The sequence below is a fragment of the Macadamia integrifolia genome, chromosome 12 (genome assembly GCF_013358625.1).
Source record: "Macadamia integrifolia cultivar HAES 741 chromosome 12, SCU_Mint_v3, whole genome shotgun sequence".
Taxonomy (NCBI): domain Eukaryota; kingdom Viridiplantae; phylum Streptophyta; class Magnoliopsida; order Proteales; family Proteaceae; genus Macadamia; species Macadamia integrifolia.
In genome coordinates this window covers 28303252-28327128 of record NC_056568.1, presented here as the reverse complement: position 1 = coordinate 28327128, position 23877 = coordinate 28303252, and the positions used below count along the sequence as shown (strand labels likewise).

The 23877-nt window shown below is 35.7% G+C and overlaps 3 protein-coding genes and 2 long non-coding RNA genes across 6 annotated transcripts in view; 2 read left to right on the top strand and 3 right to left on the bottom strand.

Annotated features, from left to right (window-relative positions):
* The window catches only part of LOC122057107, a 6077-nt gene extending 2637 nt beyond the window's left edge, over positions 1-3440 (top strand). Inside the window, exon 5 of the long non-coding RNA XR_006133458.1 lies at positions 3239-3440. This is a non-coding gene — a long non-coding RNA (uncharacterized LOC122057107). The remainder of the gene's footprint in view (positions 1-3238) is intronic.
* LOC122057106 (G-type lectin S-receptor-like serine/threonine-protein kinase At4g03230) lies at positions 2980-8062 on the bottom strand. Its single transcript, XM_042619110.1, has 9 exons — positions 7646-8062; positions 7082-7347; positions 6000-6735; positions 4895-5032; positions 4626-4801; positions 4322-4532; positions 3964-4201; positions 3702-3849; positions 2980-3624 (listed from the first exon to the last, which is right to left on the bottom strand). The coding sequence occupies exons 1-9, from the start codon at positions 7983-7985 to the stop codon at positions 3313-3315; spliced, it is 2565 nt and encodes an 854-aa protein (XP_042475044.1). The 5' UTR covers positions 7986-8062; the 3' UTR covers positions 2980-3312.
* A 6011-nt stretch (positions 8063-14073) lies between these two features.
* Positions 14074-15335, bottom strand: LOC122057066. 2 transcript variants are annotated; one of them, XM_042619061.1, is made up of 3 exons: positions 14948-15335; positions 14748-14844; positions 14074-14544 (listed from the first exon to the last, which is right to left on the bottom strand). In XM_042619061.1, exons 1-3 carry the CDS (start codon positions 15088-15090, stop codon positions 14377-14379), a joined length of 408 nt encoding a protein of 135 aa, XP_042474995.1. In that variant the 5' UTR covers positions 15091-15335; the 3' UTR covers positions 14074-14376. The 2 variants fall into 2 exon arrangements, with proteins under 2 accessions (XP_042474995.1, XP_042474994.1); XM_042619060.1 differs by having other exon boundaries at positions 14748-14834; positions 14948-15328.
* Positions 15336-16936: 1601 nt separating this feature from the next.
* Positions 16937-18985, bottom strand: LOC122057065 (serine/threonine-protein phosphatase 4 regulatory subunit 2-like). The gene is made up of 4 exons (XM_042619058.1): positions 18588-18985; positions 18078-18350; positions 17848-17934; positions 16937-17586 (listed from the first exon to the last, which is right to left on the bottom strand). Exons 1-4 carry the CDS (start codon positions 18888-18890, stop codon positions 17443-17445), a joined length of 807 nt encoding a protein of 268 aa, XP_042474992.1. The 5' UTR covers positions 18891-18985; the 3' UTR covers positions 16937-17442.
* An 823-nt stretch (positions 18986-19808) lies between these two features.
* Positions 19809-23568, top strand: LOC122058470. Its single transcript, XR_006133784.1, has 3 exons — positions 19809-20270; positions 21403-21550; positions 23274-23568. It is a non-coding gene; the product is annotated as an uncharacterized LOC122058470 (long non-coding RNA).
* The last annotated feature ends 309 nt before the right edge of the window (positions 23569-23877 follow it).

Genomic DNA, 23877 nt, shown 5'->3' with positions numbered 1-23877 from the left:
TTTTCACTTTTTGTTCCAAAGAAACAGAAACGGACCATAAGTGCACCAAACAGAAGATTCCATTTTTTCGTTCCAATAGAACGAAAAAACTCCAGAAACATTTTTTTAGAACGATACCAAACGGAGCCTTAGTGTATCAGTGGGGTCACAATGATTTAGACATTGGTATTTCAAATTGGATGGTTCCTCAGGGATATTGATCAGAATCTGTATGGAATAGGCAATCAAAACAAAAGGATTTGTTGATCCAGTAAAGGACATCCCCTAATACTGCTATTGGATTGACCAATCCACTATACGTGGCTAGCTATGTGCTTGATCGGATTGCTCCCATCTATTGCTTATATATGCATTGGATGATCCAACCAATCGAATACCAGTTTCTAGAACCATGGGGTCCTGTGGATGTTTGTATTTTTTCACTCCTTATTGTGGCTTTTGAAGTTATTCATTCTCAAATTTAAAACCAACTCATGGTTGCTTCAATTCACCAGTTGTGGTCCAAGGAAAGCAAAGTGTGGAGAGAGTATGGTCACTACATAGTTTTCTTGCTTGGAATATGCCCAATATTTTTTTCGTGGATGTATTATTACAAGGATTTTTTATGTAAATATAATTATTTAAAAAAAAATTTCTACTATATATGACGGGACTATATTTTCGTAGTAAAAAGTATTTTTTTACTACACTTCCAAGCATCCGTCGTATATATTGACATTATGCAACGTTATATTTCTGTAGTAAAAGAGATATTTTTACTACGGTATTGTACTCCGTAGTAATAAATTATTTTATACTACAGTAACTTACTGTCATTTAAATTTGATTTTAAGCTATGGTATAATAATTCCGTAGTTAATAACCTAAACCTACGCATTCCATAATTCCGTTGTAAACAAATACGACGGCAATCTTAACGACGGTCATGCGACGGACATTAACTGTCGTATATATTTCAATTGCTACGGTAGAGTTTTTTAACTACGGAAAATTTTCGTAGTAAAAGAGCAAATTTGTTGTGTTTTTACTTTTTCATTAAAAAAAAAAAAAAAAAAAAAAAAAAAAAAAAAAAAAAAAAAAAAAAAAACATGTTCTGTCATTCTGTTGTTCCCTTATGAAAGCCTTTTTCTGATTTTTTCTAATGTTCTTATAGGTAGTTCTTGGCTTTACCTCTTGCAGCTAGCACCCACCTAAGTCCCAGGGTGTTTTTCCCTTTTTAGTTATTGAAAAATAAAGTGTGATATGTGGTCGGTGGTCCCCTACTGAAAACTTATGATTTTTCTTTTAATGCTATTAATATTAATATTTTATTCTATAGTTCCATTGCTGGAAATTGGAGAACCTAGTCGATAACTGAGCCCATTATGGCCTTTGGTCCATCACAGTTATGGTTCAAAAGTGGAACCCTTTTTCTTAACCGAATTAAAACCGAATATCAGAACAGTATTATAACTAATATCGAACCGAACCTAATTGAATCGGTTTGAGTATCTAAACATGGAACTGATTCTGTTCTCAATTCGATTATGCTCCACCATATCTTCATTTGGAACCAAACCGAAACTGAACCGAATAACCAAAATCGAACCGATTGACACCCTTACTCAACATGAGAGGTTTATTAATTGAATCTAAATTATGTGAGCGGTATTTTAGCTTTGGGATTTCATGGCCAATATCAATAGAGAGATGTCTGTATCAATGTAACCCAAGTGGGAGATTGCTGGATTTTTATGGGCTTAACTAATCCAGAATGATCTATTAAGCCCAAGCTAATCTGACACACTCCAAGTGGGATATACCTAGCCCAATTCATTGTGGGAATGAATTAGGGTTTTAGGGATTCTATTATAAATAGAAGTTAAAGGTCCCTGTAGCCGTCACTTTAACATCTTCATGGTTTTGGAAGCACGAACTCTCCTCACAAGAGTAGTGCATGTGAGAGAATTCCAAGGGTGAAAGGCTGCAGAAGATTTTAGCCAATGGGACTCCATGTGTAGTTCCTTGTTACAATCTTTATGGGACTGATCTTCAAGCACATGGGAGAGAGTTTCGTGATCAATACTTATGGGACTTTTAAAATTACACACATGTATTCTTCTACTCCCATTGATTATCATATATGTGGTAAATCTACATGTTTGTGTGTTCTTGGTTTAGGGACTACATCCATAGTGAATCTATGATTCTTGTGTTCTAACCACTATAGAGTTATTCATATGATTCTATGGTATAGAATCCCTATGGGGTTATACAGCCAATTCAGAGTTCAGGAGACTCAGGACCATTGGGGTTCAACTTTAGCCTCATTATCATTACTGATCAAAGTAATCTCCCTGCTCTGATTTTCTCCATTCTTTTTTTTTTTTCTTCTGAGGGAGAGGTGAGGCTTTTTAGCTTAAGGTCTGATGTTAGAAATAATTCCAGGAGTAGTTGGACAATAAATCAGGCCGGAAGAAAATCACTTGCCTTTCCCCTTCTCACATGGTAGGTATCTACTTACGTTGTCCATACTTCATTGAGGGGTCCTAATTAAACATATTTGGACACAATATACATTATTGTCTTTAGGAAGAGATACAAAGCTAGAGAGGGAGAATGATATATTAGTAGGGGACCATCTAGTGACTCCTCTTGTTGCTCTTCTTCTTCTCTTCTTGTTATCATTAGGTGGACACTATGAACAAAATTATAGCCTGATAAGAGGATAAGATACAAGACTAACCAACTTCAATTTTTATGTGACTTGACCTCATGATTCCATTTATGAGAGGGAATGAGTGAGGGTGAACCATGTAGAAACTTGCAGAACTACTATTCTTAATTTCATATAGACGAAATGATTCCTAGTGATAAGATTAGTTTTCTAAAACTTTCCTTTGATTATTGATTTTTCCATTATATAGTTCAACACCATCACAGTTAGACTCTCTTTAGCATTTAATTTATTATTATTTATTTATTTTAAAATTAAGTCCCTGTTTTAAATATGCTACTTTGAGCATATTGGAGCCTGTTATAACACAAGAAGGTTATTTTGAGTCCCATAAAAGAGGGGAGTATAGGATCAATTCTTATAATTACAACTTTTTTAAGACTACAAAGAGGGAACTCATATCCATTCACTAATACAAAAATTTGAGAACCTTATCTATTGGTACATTTGTTAGTTTTCTCTGGGCTATCACCATTAAAGTTTGGACCTTCACATGCTATTTCGTTTGTGTCATATTGACAGACCACTTCAAAGTCCAAACAAGATTTACAACCAGGTGCATCATTTTCACTCAGTATCATCAACAAAACCCTGTACTATCGACCTTGTTCCTCAGTAATTGTTAGCTCATTAATAGAATATATTTCTGGTCTACTGGATGAAGAAGCTGTGGTAGATGGACAATACTTCTTTGCAATAAAAGCTGGTTCTTTGGGAGTTGGAAGAGTTGTAGTCTCACTACCTAGCATGAAAATTACATTCGACATGGTTGGTCTATCATTTGCTTCTTCTTGTACGCATAGGAGTCCAACATTGACGCACTTTGAAACTTCACATGCAATATATGATTCACTTACTGATTTGTCCATGAAAGCCAACACTTTGTCTTTTTTCCACAATTCCCATGCCTGAAATAATTGAGAATTCCAGTGAGAAATGAAAATATTGGCAAAGTGATCAATGATATTTAGAAGTTGAGTCTTACATATCCTAGAAGATTCAAAGAGTGTTCAGATGGAAAGCCCATGTTCTTCTTTCCACTAATAATCTCAAGTAGCATAACCCCAAAGCTGAAGACATCAGATTTAACTGAGAAAATCCCATTTAATGCATACTCAGGTGACATATATCCACTGCAATTGGCCATCATTAAAACAGTAATAGATTCACGTTAATAAAAAAAGCAAATAGAACTACAACACTTGAGTAATTTTAATAGAATGATGATATTAAGTTTCAACACTTACTATGTCCCAACTACTCTATTAGTATTTTCTTCATTTTGGTTTCCTCCAAAAATCCTCGCTAAGCCAAAGTCTGAAATTTTAGGGTTCATCTCCTCATCTAAGAGGATGTTACTAGTTTTTAAATCTCTGTGAATAATCCTCAACCTGGAGTCTTGATGAAGGTAAAGAAGTCCTCGAGCAATTCCCATTATAATGTTGAAGCGCTTTTCCCAGTTCAATAATGAGCATCTTGATTGATCTATCATGTTTCCAGTTAGAAAGTGAATTAGATTCAATGGTAGGCATATCATATAAATAAGTAAATGCAGAATAATGAGATAGATACTTAAAAGAACTTAAAATTATATTAGAGCCTTACCAAAGATGAAAGAGTCCAAGCTTCTGTTGGGCATGTATTCATAAAGTAGAATTTTTTCATCTCCTTTAATAGAATAGCCTAGAAGTTTAACAAGATTCCTGTGCTGAAGTTTTGCAATCAATAAGACTTCATTTTTGAATTCATCTAGACCTTGTCCAGAATTCTTTGAAAGCCTCTTCACTGCTATTTCTTGTCCTCCCATTAATTTTCCCTGTGACACACTTGTCAAACAAAGTTGATCTTATTTACGAATCAAAGTTTAAAATCAATATAAGATATAATTAAATAGAAGAAGAAGAAGAACCTTGTAGACAGGTCCAAATCCTCCTTGTCCAAGCTTATTTAAGTTGGAGAAGTCCTGAGTAGCAGCCACTATGCTTTCAAAATCGAAAAATGGTACATCCATACTCTTGTCATTGGCATGTTGGGCATCCCCATCATAAGGAAAAGCTGACGTTTCTTGATTACTTTCCATATAAGCTGATTTTAAAATATCAACAACAATCTTAGAATACAACCAGTGATTGATATGAACTCCCAAAATATCTTCACTAATCATGGATTCACACCTACCTTTTCTTTTGGTCATCTTTCTCCATCTCATTATTATTCTCCAACAATAGATACTAGAGAAAACAATTACCACTGCTGCAATGGTTATCACTACGATCAAAGCTGTTGATAAATTATTGTTATTTAGCTTATGAGGACCTGGTACAAAAGAACATGAATCATTTAATATTTTGAATCATTTAATATATTTAATTGAAATGTAGATTAAATCAAAGGACCAAGATTCCATTCAAGTCGATCTATGACTGTTAATGGGTTTAGGGATGAATTTTCGTATGCCCAAATCCTTTCCCATACTATGAAGTCATGTCCTACCAACGTTAAAGGCCAAACTTAACTTGTAAATAAAATCAAGGGTGAATCTGGGTCCTCGGGTGGAGGGTCAGATTAGTGTCAACACTAACCTGATACTAACTGACATAGGTACATGTTGACTACCCTAATTCTGGATTGGGATTAGGCTCTTGTAAGGTGTCAATCCACACAGATGAAATATATGCAAGGAAAAACCCTGGTGTGGATTCTATCTGTGTGGATCAAACCAACGTGAATCACGAGAACTTGATTCACACTCCACTAATTGTGTGTGGTTTCTTTCATGTCCATTGCACTATCCCTTCACCATTCATTTGCATATATATATATATATATATATATCACAAACAATAGTTTAGTTGACTCCAAATTAAGTGCACATATTGGCCACATCATCACATTTATTTGTCTTGTTGATCATTTTGATTTGTCTATGCATGGTTTTATTACTTTTTATTTGTTTACTATACTTTGAAATTGGTGTTTGAAAAATTCAATTCTGTTTAAAACTAGTTGATTACATAATAATAGGAATTATTGAAAAACAAAAGACGGAGAATGAGCTATGCAATTGAGGTGAACCACAAATTTTACATAATGCAAATGATAAATAAATAGAGAAAGATCATGTGGATAATGGTTCCTCTTATATAAAACATGAATTTGGAAAATCTTTTAATTTATTTAAAATAAAAATAAAAATAAAATAAAGGGTTCATTTCATCGTGATCACACTAGTCACAAATCAATTATAGATGATGAGAATAGAAAAGAAAGAAATAATACGTACCCATCGTAAAATTAGAACCTGCAACCGTACCCATCGTAAAATTAGAACTTGCAACCCGGACATAAATTTCGTGACCCACTTTGGAGAGAGTCTCTTGGAGGTCCTGTAGCTCATCACTTATCCACAATAGGCAGTGATTACTATTTTGAAGGGAGAAAGCATGGCAGCAATGATCAAGGCATTCTCTTTTACATCCATCCATACCCTTGACACCCGCAATAGTACTGTCAGGGTTCTCCACTTTAATCAGAATTAAGGATAAGAACTTGTTGTCATCATATTTACAATCCAGTGAAAATTTATTAATATTAATGCACCCTGCTGAAAACTCACCGGAATCCCAATCCGCCGGTGACTTGGGCTTGAAACCCTTCAAGCATTTACATTGTAGGTTGGTGCTGCTATTATTGCAAATACCATATGGACCACACGCATTGTAGATGCTACAATTATCACTTGGTACATACCATATTAGATCAGACAGGTTATAAACTCTGATTTGACCTGATGGATGCATCACTATTCTTGTGTTGTTATAGTCGGGATGACCTATCCGATCTGATAATACTGCTTCAACACCACTGGGGATCTCATGAGGATTGGCGAAATCAATGATAGATGATTGACTTTTCCAATATGTGTTTGATCCATTCTTGATTATATATCTTGATTTGTCAAACTGAAAAGTAAAAGATCCAGGAGATGGATCATACTCATTCCTCCATGATTGGATTGCCTAAAAAATGAAATATATGTCATCTTTCAGTGCCTGGATTAAGAGTCTAAGAAGATATTTGGGAAATAAGATCGAATAAGAGAACTTTGATTTACAAATAAGGAAAAATGGTTTTTGTCCGAAGCAACCCAACCAATAAGCACACATCCATTAGCATCAATCAAGAGGGGTGAGGTGGTTATTTCAGACCTCCTCTATATCAAATGAGAAGACACCCTCCTATAAATAATATATATATATATATATATAAATTTGATCTCCAAATTATTTCAAAATTATTTAGTGCATTAATGTTCAAAGTTATCTTATTGCTACCTTACTGACATATATGTCCTTTCAATATTACCTTGCTTATATTCCCCATACCAGGTAGGAATGTGTTGGAATACTCTCGGAAGCTCTCCCATACTGGCATATCATCTCCATCATACGTATTCAAGATGAGATTCCCGGAATCCGTAAGTATTTCACTTGTGTTTCCTATCGCTGGGTTTCGAGAAGTGTAACTTGGGTTCAATGGGTTTCGAAAAATGGAAAACTCCGTCGACCAATGGATTTTTCCCAGTTCATCCAAAACTTCCAGATTTACATCTTCCCTGATGATTATAGATCCTGTTAAAGTCAACAATAATATAAGAAATAGAAAAATCATATCATTGAAATGAAAGATATTGTTTTTACAAATTAATAATCTCAAATGGACAATATCACTTTCTTTCCCTTATTCAATGTTGACATGGATATATATATATATATATATATATATAGAGAGAGAGAGAGAGAGAGAGAGAGAACAGCCAAAATTAAAGGAAAAGAAGGGCCCTCATCATCCAAATCATGCATGACACTTAACTAATTGGGTAACAAAGAACATACATGTAGAAATAAAATCAATAAAATCTAATAATACCTTTTGTATTTGGGATTGGTTTCTCTCTGTTGGCAACCCACACCACTGTTGTTGAGGTTTTAGGTAATCCGTAGTACCATATTCCAACATATCGATTTTCATGTTTAGCACCATCAGGTGTGAAGAAGCCAAATTCGAATATTTTTCCCTTGGAAACTATAGTTTCTCCATCATGGATCACCCGCTTCACAGTTTTCATCTTGCCTATTCCTCCGGCTGAGCATAACATAAGAGAAGAACATGATAGAAGGAGGAGAGTACCGTAGATGATCATATGGGAGTAATGGATCATCGATCTTGTGATTCTTCTTGTTCCTCTTTTTCTTATTTCTGTTTCCATTATCAATATAGTTAACAAGACTCTGAAAACCACTTGTTTTCTCACTATCTTGGTTCAGTCACAGAGGCTTTTATCTTCTTCATCACATTTTTGTGGTTCACGTTGAGGCTCAGATCAGTTTCACCAAACTAAACTCTCTCTCTCTCTCTCTCTCTCTCTCTCTCTCTCTCTCCTGAGCAATCACAATAATATCTGACAAAAAAATCCCCACTAATTAATGTCGTTTGGTCTTTGTGGTCTTCCCTTCGACTTTTGATCTGTATGCAGTCACCTCATCATGTCACTTACCTATCGAGTTATCCTACTATGCTCGTCACTTAAATCGTAAATACACAGATGAAAAATCAATCATACGTCTATCCACACAATCTTTAATTCGTTCTAATCATCTGGACAACTCACGAATGGATATACCTACACACATTCACATACAATGCGTACAACATGGTTCAATCCCACGACCTCCTTCCTTGAGCTCCAGGCGCTAGCTCTTCAATTCAAGTTTTGATTAGTGTCCATAAACTATCGTACAACTAATACATTTTTTCACCGCGCAGTAAAGAAAAACTTCTCAATGTAAAATTGGGATATCGATATCGAATCACCGTAGACCAGTGGTAAAAATAACGAAAAAATTATCTTTTTAAATCAGAATTATTTTTATCTAATATGGGCGATTAGATACCAATCTATACTGATATGATATCAATTTTTAAGATGTCAAATATCCGATTCGTGCACCAAAACCTTGGTGAGGAGCGTCATAGATTTTAAAAGTACCATGTTGGACCATAGAGCTTCCTTAAAAATATTATCTCATATTTCATCCATTTAGGGTGACAATTGTTCATTTGATTTTGGACCATGTTTTCTTTTAAGGTCGTCACTTTTTTTTTAGGTAATTCCTAAGGCGATCAATGTGGGTGCTTTAAAATGCATACATGAGGTTTATATATATATATATATATATATATATAAATCCTATAGGGGTTGGTGAACTCAAGAATACACTGGTAAACTCCACCACTTGGTGATAAGGATTTAGTTCTCGGGTATTGGATTAGTTTTTGTCTTAACCGATATCAATTCATATCAATAAAGATGTGCTCTAGATCAATCAAGGATAAGAAAAAGTACATTTTTCCTAGATTGATTTATGTATCAGCTTGATTTGGTCAAAAAAATTCAAAAAATGTGAGATTCAAAATTAGAGAAAAAAGTGGATCCTTTCTTGTTGATTATATATATATATATATATATATATTTTGGGTAAACGGTAATTGAGTTTACGAGGGAATAGCTCGGGAACTACCAATTGAAAACTCCACCATTACCACTTGTTAGAAAGCACCGACCCTCGATCCTCGGACTAGGAGATCTTGAATCTCTAGATTTGCCATTGATCTCTGAATGACTACTTCGATTGCTGATCACTTAAAAATTGATATCCGTCTCAGCCGATATAAATACATCCAATCTGACCGATCCAATACAACCATACCCTTGACAACATCAAAGTCACAAAATATTATGTATTAATTTAATTGCTTTTCAAGAAGTGTGGCCCCATTGTGGGTTTTTATTTGGCCCCTCAATAGCTCCTTGTGGGCCCTCTTTTGGGCCCTTGAACATTGCACACCCAAAAAAAATATAAAATCATCAGATTCACAGGTGGGGTGCAACCCACAATGAGATTATTTACTCCATACCTTTTCTTTTGGCCAACGTTCTCCTTCTCATTATTATTCTCCAATAACAGATATCGGATAAAACAATCACCACAGCTGCTATGGTTATCACCACGATCACTAATATTAATTTCGTATTAGAACTTAGCACATGAGCACCTGGCACAAATGATCACTAATCATTTAATCTATTTATTAAAGTATATATAGATTAAATCGGACCAAGTTTTCCTTTTAAAGCCAATCTATGGTTGAGTTTCATAAGCCCAATGCCTTCACCATTCTATGAAGTCATGCCACCAACCTTCAAGGCCAAGTTTAACTTGTGAAATAAAATTAGAGGTGCATCTGATCATGGGCTGCAGGGTCAGGTTAATGTCAACATCAACATACCCTAGGTTAGATGTTGACTACCTCAGTTTAAACCTAATCCATCCTTGAGCTGATGAATCTGAATTCTAATAGCCCAGCCCTACCTCCATCCAGAGGATCATGGTTCTAAAAATCAGAACGGAATGGTCAGTATTGGCTGGATTAGAATGGTATGGACCATGGTCAAATTTATTCCTAATCTTTTTGATCCTGTTCCACATATATGGTTCAAGGGTAAAATTATCATAAAAATGATTAAAAAAAACAAAGAAGTAGATCTGTTCGTTGAGGTCTGATCCAGTCCATTCCAGAATGGTATGGTTTTGGCCTTGACTGTTCCCATGACCGTTCCTGAGTTTAGAATTAGAGGACCCCTATGTTCCAAAAAATTAGGGCTAGCCAGGGTTGGGTTGAGCTCAAATTTCAGCATATAATGGTAGAATAATTTTGTATAATGATATAATGATGTCACTTATAAATTATTTAAATATGTATATATATATTTTTTATATATTTTTATCTTAAACAACTCTTGAAAATAAGACAAAGGCAATTAAAAAGGTGTTAAGTAGAACTAGAACTCTAAAACGATGTAAAAAAGAAAGAAAATTACGAACAAAAATCACAAATGAACACAAAGATTTATGTGGTTCGATAAGATTGTCTATGTCCATGGTGAGATAAGATCTCGCCTCACCATCAATGAAGAATAAGGTTATAGTTGCTTGTCCTTACCCCTCTCTCAGAATGCTTACAAAAAGGAACCTCACTGCAAATATATAGCAAATCATATACAGAAAATTTATTCGTATAGGCTCTAAACGGTTTCTTAACGACCCTTCAGAATCAGCCCACTTATGCAAGCGAGGGAAATATCAATATGGGAATGCTGGCTGGAGAAAGGTTAGTCTATCTGCAGCAGCAGCCTTCCAAAAGACTCAGTATTATCTTCTGGAGGCTTCAAAAGGACGAGCATTATCTTCCAGAGATTCTTACTTCTAGTGCTTTTATTGCTTCCTTTATTTCTCTCTTGGTCATTGACCTTCCAATCCGAAAATTTCCCAATTGTTGACACATAATATTAATAGTCTATGGAATCATCATGGGCATTAAATACTTAATTCCTTCAATTCATATTTCTGTGTTTAATTGTAATTTTTTCTTTCAAAATTTTTATGTCTTGTGATGGAACGATCTCCAGAGAGGAAATTCTGTAAAATTAAGAAACAAGGTGTGTCATCTAAACAAAAAGAGTATAATGATAATGATGCACTCCATTCCCCAGAAGGAACCATCAATGCAGAAATGCTGAATGCCATCATCTGTCAAACCACCTCTTACCATGCAACAACCTGCAGAGAAGACCATGGATATGAATCAAAACAAAGCAATGACTTGGATCTTGCAGCTATACTTATTGTGACTGATCTCTGCTGTTTCTTCTATGTTCTCTGGGAGCACAGCACAAAAGTGGTTGTGCAGAGAAAGACATTACAGGTGTGGAGATCAGAAAGAAATCACTTAGTTTTTGTTGGGAATAGTCCCACATCAAGTGACTATGGCGTTGGTGTACGTCTGTACGATGTCTTGTATTTTATCGCAGTTTAATCAGTGAGTATTAGTATAGGCCCCCGACAGACAGAAAGGAGGTTCCGCAGTTTTGTACTTTCCGATGTTAAGGTTTTTTGCTATATATTTGTAGCGAGAGTTACTTTCTTTGTAAGCAATTTTGAGAGGTGTGAGAACGAGCGCTGTAATCCTATTCTCCATTGATAGTGAAGCAGAATCTCATCTCACTAAGGACGTAGGCAATCTTGCAGAACCTCGTAAACCTGTGTGCATTGTTTATTCTAATTTTTTCATTACCTTCTGCATCTCTTTTAGGATTGCATTTCTACATATGGGACCTTAGTTGCCTTCATATAGCAGGTGGGCCTTCTTCACCTAATAGATTAAGTTTTTGGGTTGGATTCATCAGTTTCTTTTCTTAATCTAACAATCCCAATTTCCTATAACACTTCTTATGCTCCTTCAGCCTCTGACCTGAAACCTTCTTTGGCTGTATAAATAGTGTTGCCACATTTAAATGAAACTTGTGGCCATTGGAACATTTCCCAATTGACAATAGGAAGATTTCCACAAATTGGGTAGAAAATATTTGATTCCCTGTAGCTCCAAAGACCAAACTAATTTATTTGAGATTGCATATGCTCTACTGCTACGAAAATCCATCCACATAAAACATGAGATTCAATTTCTAGTTCTCATGTTCCTAATTTTCTAGAGAACATAGATAACCCAGTCATAATGCCTACTTTAAGTTTGCAAATCACGAGGGTTTTCAACCAGAAAGTAAGTAATTCTGTAGACATATACCATTCAGAACAGGGGAGAATGTACATACAAGATGAGGTGATTGAATACATTACCATTAGTGTCTGATCCCTATATTTTCAGTTACTGGTGTTATATAGTCTAAAATGCATGTAATGTTGTATAGGGAACTATGTGGTTCAAATCTGAATTTTGTTACCCACCATACAATTTGCTCAAGGAGCAAAATAAAGTCTCTGTTGAGCCATGTGATGCCTCCTGATAAAGATTACAATTTGCTCAAGGAGTCAATATGCTCTAATACATGAATTTTGAGACCCCTGCAAGTGATGAGCTCAAGTATTTGAGCCATGTGATGCTTCCTATTTTAATATACAGAGTATTCTCAAGAATATTGATCAGCTTGTTTCTGTCAACTGTTTCAGTATTCTAACATGAGTTATTGAGGAAAGGGAAAAGAAAGGGATAAAACTTCAAAGAGTTGGGCATGAGATGAATCTAATCAACACAATCTGATCGTCTTCATGCTGTTAGGAGGAAGACAGAAGAGAAAACTTGTGGATGGTTTGAATGCAGGGGACGGGAGGGGAGATTTATCGTAGAAAAGAAAAGTAAAAACATGAGAGAAGAAAGAAGAAAGGAATGGAAACTAATTTGCTTCCAAATGGATTAAATCGATAACATTTCTTTGTTCCTCTGATAGGCCAGAGAACTGATACTATATAGGCCAGTGAACTGATGCTACTGATACTAAGTTGTCGCTGGACCATCAATTACTTCATGGAGATACTATAGAATGAACTTAAGGGCCAAAAAAAAAAGCATATAGAATATTTGAAAGGGGCTACAGTCTGATTCACAGTCTTGTCACTCTCTTGTTCATCTGCTGCTTGAGTTTCTCGTGGTTTTTGCCTCTGTTGGTAGAGCCATACAGTATTAATTATGCCCATAGGGGCATAATTATCATGATATTCTCAATCCTCATACATTTCCTGGCCCCAACCCTTCCCTGCTTTTTTTTACTGAATTTCTGCATGTGATTTGACCATGTGCAAAGTGTAGAAAGATTTACATGAACATATTACCCAAAAAAAAAAAATCATGACCATGGTGAAATCGTCTGTCTGTAGTTTCCTCTTTTATTTATTTTTTCATTATTATTGTTTAAGGAGCATCAGCTTTCTTTGTTCTGGCTACTGGATCAGTTAGGTTCACTTTCTTTAGTACAACAATTTTTTCTTCCAAAACTTACAATTCTAAACTTATGTAAGTTTTTTTAATATTTTACCATATGAGAATGGCTATACTCAGAAGGAGAAAACTTAATGTATTTCTCCTAACCATCACTCAACAGTATTGCATGGGGGGAGAGAAGCAATATGTTAGCCTACAAGAGAGATGTTCTTCACACTCAAGCAAAGTGGATCTTCATTGTAACGTAATCTCATCATAATGGATTTCAGTATTAGAATTATTACTGTTGGCAACCTTTTTCCCACAGAATTCTCTTCTGAAGCAGGATTTCCAACTTGAGTCTGGCAGCATAAAATTGCCAATTTGAGACTTACATCCACATCCATTATATTTTGTCCTTCCTCCCACTAATCATGGACTTTAAAATTTTAAACCCCACCCCTTCCTTTCCTTTTCTCTTTTTGAAGGAGGTCAATAATATTGCCACAGCTTGCTTCAGGTTAGGTCTTAGAAATTTACTTTCATACTATTGTTATTGCAAAAGTGCAAACACAATGTTGCAAAATCCCATCATCCTTCACATATTTATCTACATATTTCCATCAACATAAAATTATCTCCATGGATGCATTTATGTGTTCGCTATTATTCATGGAACTCAAAAATCCTGCCAGTACCACCCACCCAAAAAATCTAAATATGTAACTCAAGCATGTTACATTAATTAGATTGCTGCAAAAAGCATCCACCTAGCAAGCCAGACTTCAAAAATAGTCATCAAGAAACATACTACTTGTAAAGAGCTAAGATGACACAGCAGCTTTAAGAGTATTTGGCGGTGGCGGCACTGGTTTATTCTGTCTCCTCAGGTATTTCCACAGCTCTTCGTGCTCTGTTGCATCACAATGTCCTCCTCCTGGTTTCTTCCAGGATTTGCAAGGGGCAATTGTATCACATACATAACAGAAGCACTGTAGCCAACAAAACATCAATTTTAATTAATTTTTCTCTGCTGATTTTGAAATTGATAATGAGACATTCTATGAAACTCAAAATAAAATACCCTTTACCCATTAAATTACTGCCAATTTCTAAAATAGGGCAGAACAAAAACAAAAAAATAAATGTTAATCTAATTAACACTTGATGTAAAGGGTTTGAAAGTTTGAAAAACCTGTTCACAGTAATCCTCGTGAGGAGTTTTGTTGAAGGGATATTTCGCACAGAGATGCCTTGAATGGGGATAATCTCTACATGCCACCTGCCAACATCTATCAAATACATAAATTCCAACAAAAAAAAAAACTATGTTTTTCTTCTAGGGTATGATTTCGATTTAATTGATGGTTTATTTGCTCTGTTCAGGGAACTAACCTTGCCTCGTTGAAATATGACAGAGAGCTCTTTAGAATTGTCGTCCTTGAGGGAGAGTTTCTCAGATAGTTCAGAGGGTTCAAATGGATCAAAATCCAAGATGAAGCAGTCCTCCACTTGATCAAACTCCTCCATGGAAACATTCTTCTTCAAACATAAAATTGATCTGATAGGGGACTCGTCTTCAATTTCTAAAAAAGATGACGACTTTATCTCGTTAACCCTTAAAACCCCATCTGTTTTCGCCATTTCTTTTCCTTACTTCAGTTTCAAACAAAGCCCTGAAGTGAAAACCCTACTAATTGCTCGGCCGAAATGGGGAGGTAACGAGGTATGTATAGTCGGTTGAACTGATAGAAATATTGAATACACTAAAACGACCGTTAGGAACTTCGAAGTCGGACGCTTAGGGGAAGTGTTGTGTTTAACGTTTTAAAATTTTTTTGACCGTTATGTTGTTCGATTGTGAACATTTTTTGAAGTTTTAAAATTTTATTAAATATAGAACCGTTTTACAGTAATCAGAACTCAGGAGTGCTTGGAGTGCAAGTGTTTCACAGGAAGAGCCATCGGATGGGTATATTTTAGGTTTGGGTAAATAGACCAACTCCTATGAATGGTCCAGGATGTAGTTCTTATTAATCCTTTCTGTGACCCCGGTTCTGTCACATGATTCATATCATTCCTTGATATGATAGATTCCAATTTAGCGGTTATTGATTTAGAGGGGTCTTTATTTTGGTAGAATTAATGGAGAGGGTTCACATAGCTGAAAGCGGCAACCTAACTGTAAATGCAGCCTTCCTTTTATGTTCTTCAAAGGCTGAATGTTTCCTCCATGCCAGTTGCATTTAGGATATATGTTTGGATGCCAATTATGGTTATTAATAATAATGGGTAAATTATGCTTGCAATACTCGGGATACTCAATGTTTAGTTTGATATACCATGTTTTGGATATCATTTTTTTTTTTTTTTTTTTTTTTTTTTTTTCATATTTCCAGCTCTCCCTGTAGGGTGGGGGATGGTTTGCCTTAGGGAGAGAAAAAAGAGAAATTTAGTGCACGAGACTCCTCCTATTGCAGAATCTTGGAGGGACAAATGTACTTAGCCTTACTCCCTGCTTCGTAGAAGAAGATATTTTTAAGTTTCGAACTTGTGACCGACATATTGCAATGGTTTGACCTAGAAAGAGTATAAGTGAAAATAATTTTTTATTCTCTCCCCTTGTTTCATTTGTTTCCTACAAAGGTGCATGCTACTGCTTGTTTGCTGAAGAAATAGAAAAAACTATTAGAAGAGAGAGAGCTACCCCATGCACGAGCTCCTGCCATTGTAGGGTCTGAGAGGGACAAATGTACGTAGCATTACCCCTTGTTTTGCAGGAGTGGAAAAAACTATTACCAAACATACTGTCGATGAAAAAAAAAACCCCAAACACTACATTTAAGAAACATGGAGGACCCCAAACCTAATCCAAACATAATTTCTCAAAGCATTTAGGTACCCTAGGTGTAATTAACTATAAGATAATATTAATTAGACTCTACGAATCATTCTCAGGGACGGCCATAATAGATGCTAAAAGGGAAGCTAGACCATAGAACTATATTATTCCATATGTCAGTGGCAATGATTTATTTAAATCATTCCTACAAAAAAATGATTTTTATTTAAATAAAAAGTTAATGGCGATGAAAGGGCCAGGAAATTTGAGGTGATTGTTTATGCATTAGCAGAAATTGAACAGTGCTGGAGATGTTTTGCAACTGACAAAGGATGGTTCAGAAGAGTTGGGAACTCCTGTAGATAGCTTGTAACTAGTAAGGTTGTCACCCCATGTTTGTAAGATTCCCACAAGATAAAAGTACCATTTGTAATCTACAAAGAAGAAAAGTTCTCAATCATATTGCCACAACTTGCTTGAGTTGAAAGTATCAGAGATTTCCTTTCCTTTTAATATTACTGTTATAGCTAAGGGCAATCATGTTTCCTGTCAAAGAATATCTGCAATCAGGTCTGATTCCAACATTTCAATGTTGCAAAATCCAATGTTGCAAAATCCCATCATCCTTCAAATATTTATCTACATACTTTCATCTACACAAAATTATCTCCACGGATCTATTCATGTGTTCACTTAAATCTTTGGAACGAACACCGACGATCTTACACAAAATCCTACCACTACCCACCATTGCAAAGGCCAAGCTTAACAAGGAAAGGAAGGCGCTTCTGGTGACCTGAACTTATAGAAGAAAAGTGTGTCAAGACCTCGAGGTCTCTACTGGTTGGTCGCGGCGCTGGCTTCTTCTTTCTCCTCAGATTCTTCAACAACTTATCATGCTTTGTGGCACCACAATGTCCTCCTGGTTTGTTCCAGGATTTGTAAGTGGCAATTGAATCAAATACGTAAAGTAGCACCAACCATACAAGTCATGGAGATATATATATATATATATATATATGTAAAGAGCTAAGATGAAACAGTTGCTTCAGTTCGGTATGAAAGCGGGCGCTGGTACATTCTGTCTTCTCAGGTTCTCCCACCACTCATCATGGTCTGTTGCATTACAATGTCCTCCTGGACTCTTCCAGTATTTGCAAGGGGCAGCTGAATCACATACATAACAGTAGCACTGCAACCATCAAAACATCTATTTTAATTGATTTCGCTCTGCTGATTTTAAAATTGACAATGAAAGAGACATCTTTTTTATACTAATGCTATAATGAGTGAGCTAAGAGCCAAGCTTCAGATCAATTGCTAAACTAGGACAGTAGAAAAAGAAAGATACTTGTCAAGCTAGCACAATATACATCAATCAGTTAGAATGCTGATCTACAGATACTCTATGCACCAATCAGTTAAAGAGTTTTGAGGTTAGAAATTTGAAAACCTGTTCACAGTAATCCTCATGAGGAGTTTTGTAGAAGGGAAATTTCGCACAGAGATGCCTTGAATGGGGAAAATCTACACAAGCCACCTATCAACATATAGCAAACACATAAGTATATGATGGGGCTGAAACAAAGAAACTAGGGTTTCACAAAAAAAACTAGGGCTTCCATATAGGATATGATCTCAGCTTAATTGAAGGGGTTTCTTTGCTCTGTTCAGGGTACCCACCTTTCCTCGTTGAGCTATGACAGAGAGCTCTACTTCAGCATCATCATCATCATCCTTGAGGGAGAGCTTGCCAGATAGATCAATGGATTCAAATGGATCGAATTCCAAAATGTAACAGTCCTCCACTTCGTCGAACTCTTTGGTGGAGACATTCTTCTTCAGACAGAAAATTGAGCCGATAGAGGAATCTTCATCCTCTGAGGAAGGGGCTGAACCGATCTCCTCTTTGACCACACAATCAATTAAGTGTTTTGAGGTTTGAGGTTTGCGCACCTGTTCACAGTAATCCTAGTGAGGAGTTTCATTGAAGGGAAATTTCGCACAGAGAAGCCTTGAATGGAAATAATCTCGATAAGCCACTATCAACATATACCAAACACATAAATTCAAACAAAAATATTTTAAAAAATAATCTGATAATGAGGATGAACAAAGAAACTAAGGTTTTATTCACAAGGGTAAGATTTTGGTTTTAACTGATGGTTTTTTTCCTCTGTTCAGGGTACCCACCTGGCTTCGATGAACCGTGACAGAGGGTTCTTCTTCTTTTTCTTCTTCATCATCATCGTAATCATCATCATCATCATCATCCTTGAGGGAAAGCTTTTCAAATGGATCAAATTCCAAGATGTAGCAGTCCTCCAGTTGGTCGTACTTTTCCAATGAGACATTCTTCTTGAGACAGAAAATTGATCGGGCAGGGGAGACTTCATCATCCGAAGAAGAAAATGACTCGAATTCGTTAGCCCTTTTCAACCGATCTTCTTCGGCCATTTCTTTTTCATCCTCTGAAGAAGCGGAAGACTTGACCATCACTTAAGCCCTAATCAATCCATCTTCTTTTCCTGCTACTTTTAACTTTTGGTTCAACTCCATCAAAGCACAGAAAATAAGGCTTTTGAGAGAGAACCCATTCTATTGTTTGGCCGAAATGGGGAGATGTTGTTATTGGCGGCTGAACCATGGTTTTGAGAAAACTGGAATTGCGTGGGTGAATCGGCGGGCCTGCTCCGGTTTAAGGGCAACTCCTAACAGGGGTGGACCGGGCGATCCTCTCCGGGTTGATTCGAATCAGCTCAATTCTACTGATACTTCTTCTGCTGATTTGCCGAACCATGTTCTTTTCTGTTGCAACTCATACTGGATGGTTGGATCTCTTGGTAATACCACAGATTTGGTTCTCGATATTGGTATTGATATGGGAGAGGATCGGTGGGTATCGATCACTTTTGTGGCGTTTCTTTTCAGAATTTTTTCTTTTTTTTTTTTACCCTTGAAACTATATGGGTAATTGATCCGAATTGATCAAGGATCAAGAATCTATCTCAATCAATACCAATACGATATTGTTGATGGAAACCAAATCGTACAGTAGAAGGGATCAGATTGGGATCTCTTGCATTTGAAATCATTGTACAAAAATTAAATACATTGGAATGAAACGGTTTACCTTAGAATCGCAATTGAAGTTCCTCTTCCAGATAATACTTCTTTCACATTTGAATAACTGTAGGGATTGATCTTAATACTTTGAAAATATGATCCACGTTTAATTGGAAAAAAGTAATCCACCATTAAAATTTCTCCTCCACACACACTCACTAGGGAGAGAGAAAATATGGGAGATAGGAGAGGAAGTTAAAAAAAACATTAAATCTCTTTCTCCCTCTCTTATATAATAAAACCCTTTTGGTCAAATCTTTATTTCCTAAGGCTCCGTTTGTTTCGGCTCGAAAAATTTTCCCTAAATACCGTAAAATTAGATTTTCCTTTGTTTGTTGTCTAATTTGGAAAATTTTCATCTGGTGAAATTTTACAAGAAGCTACCATTTTTAGGAAAATCGGATGGAAAATTTACCGTAGAATTTGTCGATAAAATGACTTGGAAAACCTATCGGGTTTGAGACTCATTCGTCATCTCCTTCTTCCCTCTTCCCTGATCACCTTCTCTCCTTCTCATCTCAGAGTCGATCTGATCTCTTCTCCTTTTTCATCTCAGAGCCGATCTCCTTCTCATCGTAGAGTGGAGAAAATCTCGGTTGGGATTGCAAGCGACGTTGGTGCGACTGTTGAGTTTCTCATTTTCTCCATTCTGCAATCGGTCTTCGCAGCGTATGAGTGAAAGTTCCAGAGTTCCAATTTCAAACTTTGATTTCATTCACTGGGTGTCGTCAAGTCTGAGAGGTAGCAGAGGTAAGTCGCTCTTCTCTCACTCTCACACGTTCTCTCTCTTCTTCTGCAATGTCGATCTATCTTTGGGGTTTTTTGTCATCTGCATCTGTCGATATGTGTTTGGGGTTTTTCTTCTTTGTTTTTATAACTCTTCTGTTGCTAGAATGCTACGTTTTTATTTATTTTTATTTATTATTATTATTATTGCTTTAATCAATCGGAAAATCATGAGTTAGGTTGTGGGATTCTTTCATGCTCCTTTGTCTTTTGTCCTCTTCAATTTATGTGTCATACAATATGCTATAATTATGTGTAAAGCATAGATTCAGGTGTTGGATTATTTTTCATTATCTATCATTTTTTGTGAGGGACTTGAATGACTTGAATGATCTAGTAGAGAACGAACAGTAGAAGGGCCACTCCATCTGGGTTATAGGCCTCTAATTCTCTCCTCTGTATGTGTGATCTTGTTCTATTGCGTCTATTGCTTATGGATGGTCAAGTGCTGATTAGTGTTTCTTTGTTATTCAACCCCATCAGCACTTAACATTATTTTAAAAACTAAATTGAATTCTAAAGCCAACTCTGTTTTTCAAGTCCTCTTTCTTTGTTTATGTAAGAGGTTACTTATCCAGTCTGTGGCTTACATTACCATATTAATTGCTTTCTTTCTTGGGTTGGTAAAGCTTTATGAGCACAACTTACTGAAAGGGAATGTGCCAAGTTGAGTCTTGATGTTGCCTTGTATCGATGCATAACCTGTTAGTTATGACTGATGAATGCCAATATGCCAATACTTAATGTTTGTAAATGATGGTGGAAAGGTTGAAGGTGGTGATGCATAGTTTGGGATGATTCCTGGCTGTTGCTTGTAAGCCTATTGTAATGGTTGATGTAACAATCTGCAACCAGATTTTCTGCTTTACTAGTTGCCTCTTAGGGAAGATGCATATTATGCAACAATGTATTTGTATGTTATTTGAACCATTAGTTAGAGTTTTTTTCCCTTGTAATTTTTTTTCTCATAATGTTTTACAATTTTCCCCTGTAATATTTTTTCTCATAATGCTAAAATGGGTTGGGGGTGGGGTTCTTACCATGTATCTATGAGACATGCTGGAGTACAGGTAATAGACTTCTCGATTTGCAACAGATAAGCTTGATATTCTCGATCTGCAACAAAATCTATTGGATTTGCTACAAAATCTGCTTGATCTAAAAGAGATCGAGGTTTCAATACATATCTCTTAGTTGGAAGGTCCGTCTCTCTCTCTCTCTCTCTCAGAGTTTGATCCTCACTGGTAAGATTTTTAATCTAAAGCAGATCAGGATCTGTCTCTGGACTTATTTTCCTCTTTACCTTGTCCTTCCATGTTATTTTCATTTGCGCTTTATTTCGTTTTCGTTTGTGGATTTTGTTTATGGATTGGTAATGTATACTATATCTCTAGGTTCTTTGGAATAGATAATGTTCTGCTTGTTATTGAAGCTTCCATCTCCAATCTTCCCCTTTCTATTTGTTGCATTAATTGGATATGAGGAAGATGCTACTATTGGAATCTTGCAGGAACTTCACCTCTTTGATTCTTTTGTTTATTTTGATTTGATCAATCTAGTTGATAGTTAAGCGCTCATTGTCAGTTTTGATATTGTGATAATGGACCCAATTTTTTGTTCTAGTTGTTAGAAACTTATGATAAGTAGTAGTTGTGTCAAGTTTATTGTTAACTGGAAAGTTTTTATCTGTTTGGTAAGATGTGACTGAAATTGAAGTAAATATTACCAATTCTTACCAGTTCTTACCTGGGCTTTGTTTAGTGAGTTCTAATAATTTTTAGATTTGGCATAAAATTCCAGTATTGTATTCTGTTCGTATTTCTCCACTACACCTAATTTTCTCAGTTTTTCAGCTATTCTTATTTCTACCCAAATTCTGTGGTTGGTGTTCTGGTATTGTTCCCCAACTATTGGGTTGTGATTAATGGATATTTAAAGTCCTAAACATATCCTGAACAGTGGTGGATTATTACTGCTAGTTCGTTCCTATTCTCTTACAACAGAGAGGCTTGTTTTACTATTACTGTGGAGGTAGCTATTAGCAGATATGTGTTGGAGCTTCTGTATTTATTTGGAGTTGGGTACATCTGTATCCAGCCTTACATCACATAGTTGGCATCATGAAATGAAAATTCTTATAAAAATTAATTCAAGCTGCCAATCAACAAAAGCATTGGGTTTGGGGGACAACAACAATAACAAATGAAAGCATAGATTAGCACATTTGAGAATCAAAACTGACAACATTGACCATACTCATAGACCAATCTTCAACTTAGGACATTTAGATCAGCCCCTGCTAAAGTGATAAACAGAGGACATGATATTGCTATCAGTTCCCTTTGATCTTTAAATTCTAATTCATTTTCTCTCTTTTACCAAAAAAAAAAAAATTATTTTCTCTCTAAACCTAGTGAATTTTCCTGTTAAAATTTTTGACCTACTAGAGATTGACCTATGGATCAGATATCCAGAAGATATGGTTTTTGAGTCAATGAGTAGATGCACTGATAAAACTAGTTTATACTGAGAATACAAACCTTGGGAGGGTACTAGGTGGAAAAAATTTAGAGATGACTTGGGAGATAAGATGTATAGGGATTATCAACGTACAAAGAGATTTAATTAGATATATCATTGTACTTGTTTCCTGCTACTGTTGGTGTGTTCTTTTAATAGATAATTGATAAATGACATTGTGATTTTTCCTATTTGATTTTTTAAACTTTTGGAATCTATGTACTCAAGACATTTATTTCCATCTGTATGAAATTTCTAGTTAGTTGATGTTTGATCTGATAAATTATTGGATGGAGTTCTTTTCTCTTCTTTTGTCTTGATTGATGGTTTTTTTTTTTTTACCAGACAAGATCTTACTATCTTTGTAGTGGCATATATGTTTGCAAACAAAACGATCATGTTATTATTACTTACCATGTTTTGTGACTTGTAATTTTGACAAACTAGGATGGATAATGATCAAGAGAGGGAGGTTTTTAAGAGTAAATGAAAGAAACCTGCAAGGAAGAAAGGTCAACAGTTATGTTGGACAGAGACAATGGACAATGCTCTCATTGATCTCCTTGTTGAAGAAACAGCGAAAGAGAATAAATGTGACAAGACTTTCACAGACCCAACATTCATCTTTGTTTATCGTTTAATCTAATGTTATTTATTTTTAGCAGATATTTACATTTTCTCGTTTCGTATATGTACTCTATACTATCTGTCCTTAGTATGGGTTACATTGAATTAGTTAGCATTTGTCTGAGAAATGTCCTAGGTGTCTTTGGCTCAACATCTTGGACTCAATCTACCCCTCTATCATCAACATGGTCATTATCATTAATTAATATTGATTGGATCTGTCGTGGATGTATATTTCTTCTATTCATTACCTTCTTTTCTGTGTGTGTGTGTGTGTGTGTGTGTATGTGTGTGTGTTACTTATTATAGTTTCAATACTGTCCATTAGATAGAAAATCTGTGTGTTTCTATTATAATTGTGTGTGTTACATATTATAGCTTCAGTACTGCCCATTAGATAGAAAATCTATGTGTTTCTATTATA

Excerpts from the sequence above, each read along its gene's own strand:
- LOC122057106 (XM_042619110.1), bottom strand. The coding sequence starts at position 7,985 with ATGGAAACAGAAATAAGAAAAAGAGGAACAAGAAGAATCACAAGATCG. Across the intron at positions 5,033-5,999 it reads AGGTTCTAATTTTACGATGG|GTCCTCATAAGCTAAATAAC; the intron begins GTACGTATTATT and ends CTTTTGTACCAG. Across the intron at positions 4,802-4,894 it reads AAAGATGACCAAAAGAAAAG|CTTATATGGAAAGTAATCAA; the intron begins GTAGGTGTGAAT and ends TTTTAAAATCAG.
- LOC122057066 (XM_042619060.1), bottom strand. The coding sequence starts at position 15,196 with ATGGCGAAAACAGATGGGGTTTTAAGGGTTAACGAGATAAAGTCGTCA. Across the intron at positions 14,835-14,947 it reads TCATATTTCAACGAGGCAAG|GTGGCATGTAGAGATTATCC; the intron begins GTTAGTTCCCTG and ends AGATGTTGGCAG. Across the intron at positions 14,545-14,747 it reads ACGAGGATTACTGTGAACAG|TGCTTCTGTTATGTATGTGA; the intron begins GTTTTTCAAACT and ends TGTTGGCTACAG.
- LOC122057065 (XM_042619058.1), bottom strand. The coding sequence starts at position 18,890 with ATGGTCAAGTCTTCCGCTTCTTCAGAGGATGAAAAAGAAATGGCCGAA. Across the intron at positions 18,351-18,587 it reads TCACGGTTCATCGAAGCCAG|GTGCGCAAACCTCAAACCTC; the intron begins GTGGGTACCCTG and ends TACTGTGAACAG. Across the intron at positions 17,935-18,077 it reads TCATAGCTCAACGAGGAAAG|GTGGCTTGTGTAGATTTTCC; the intron begins GTGGGTACCCTG and ends ATATGTTGATAG.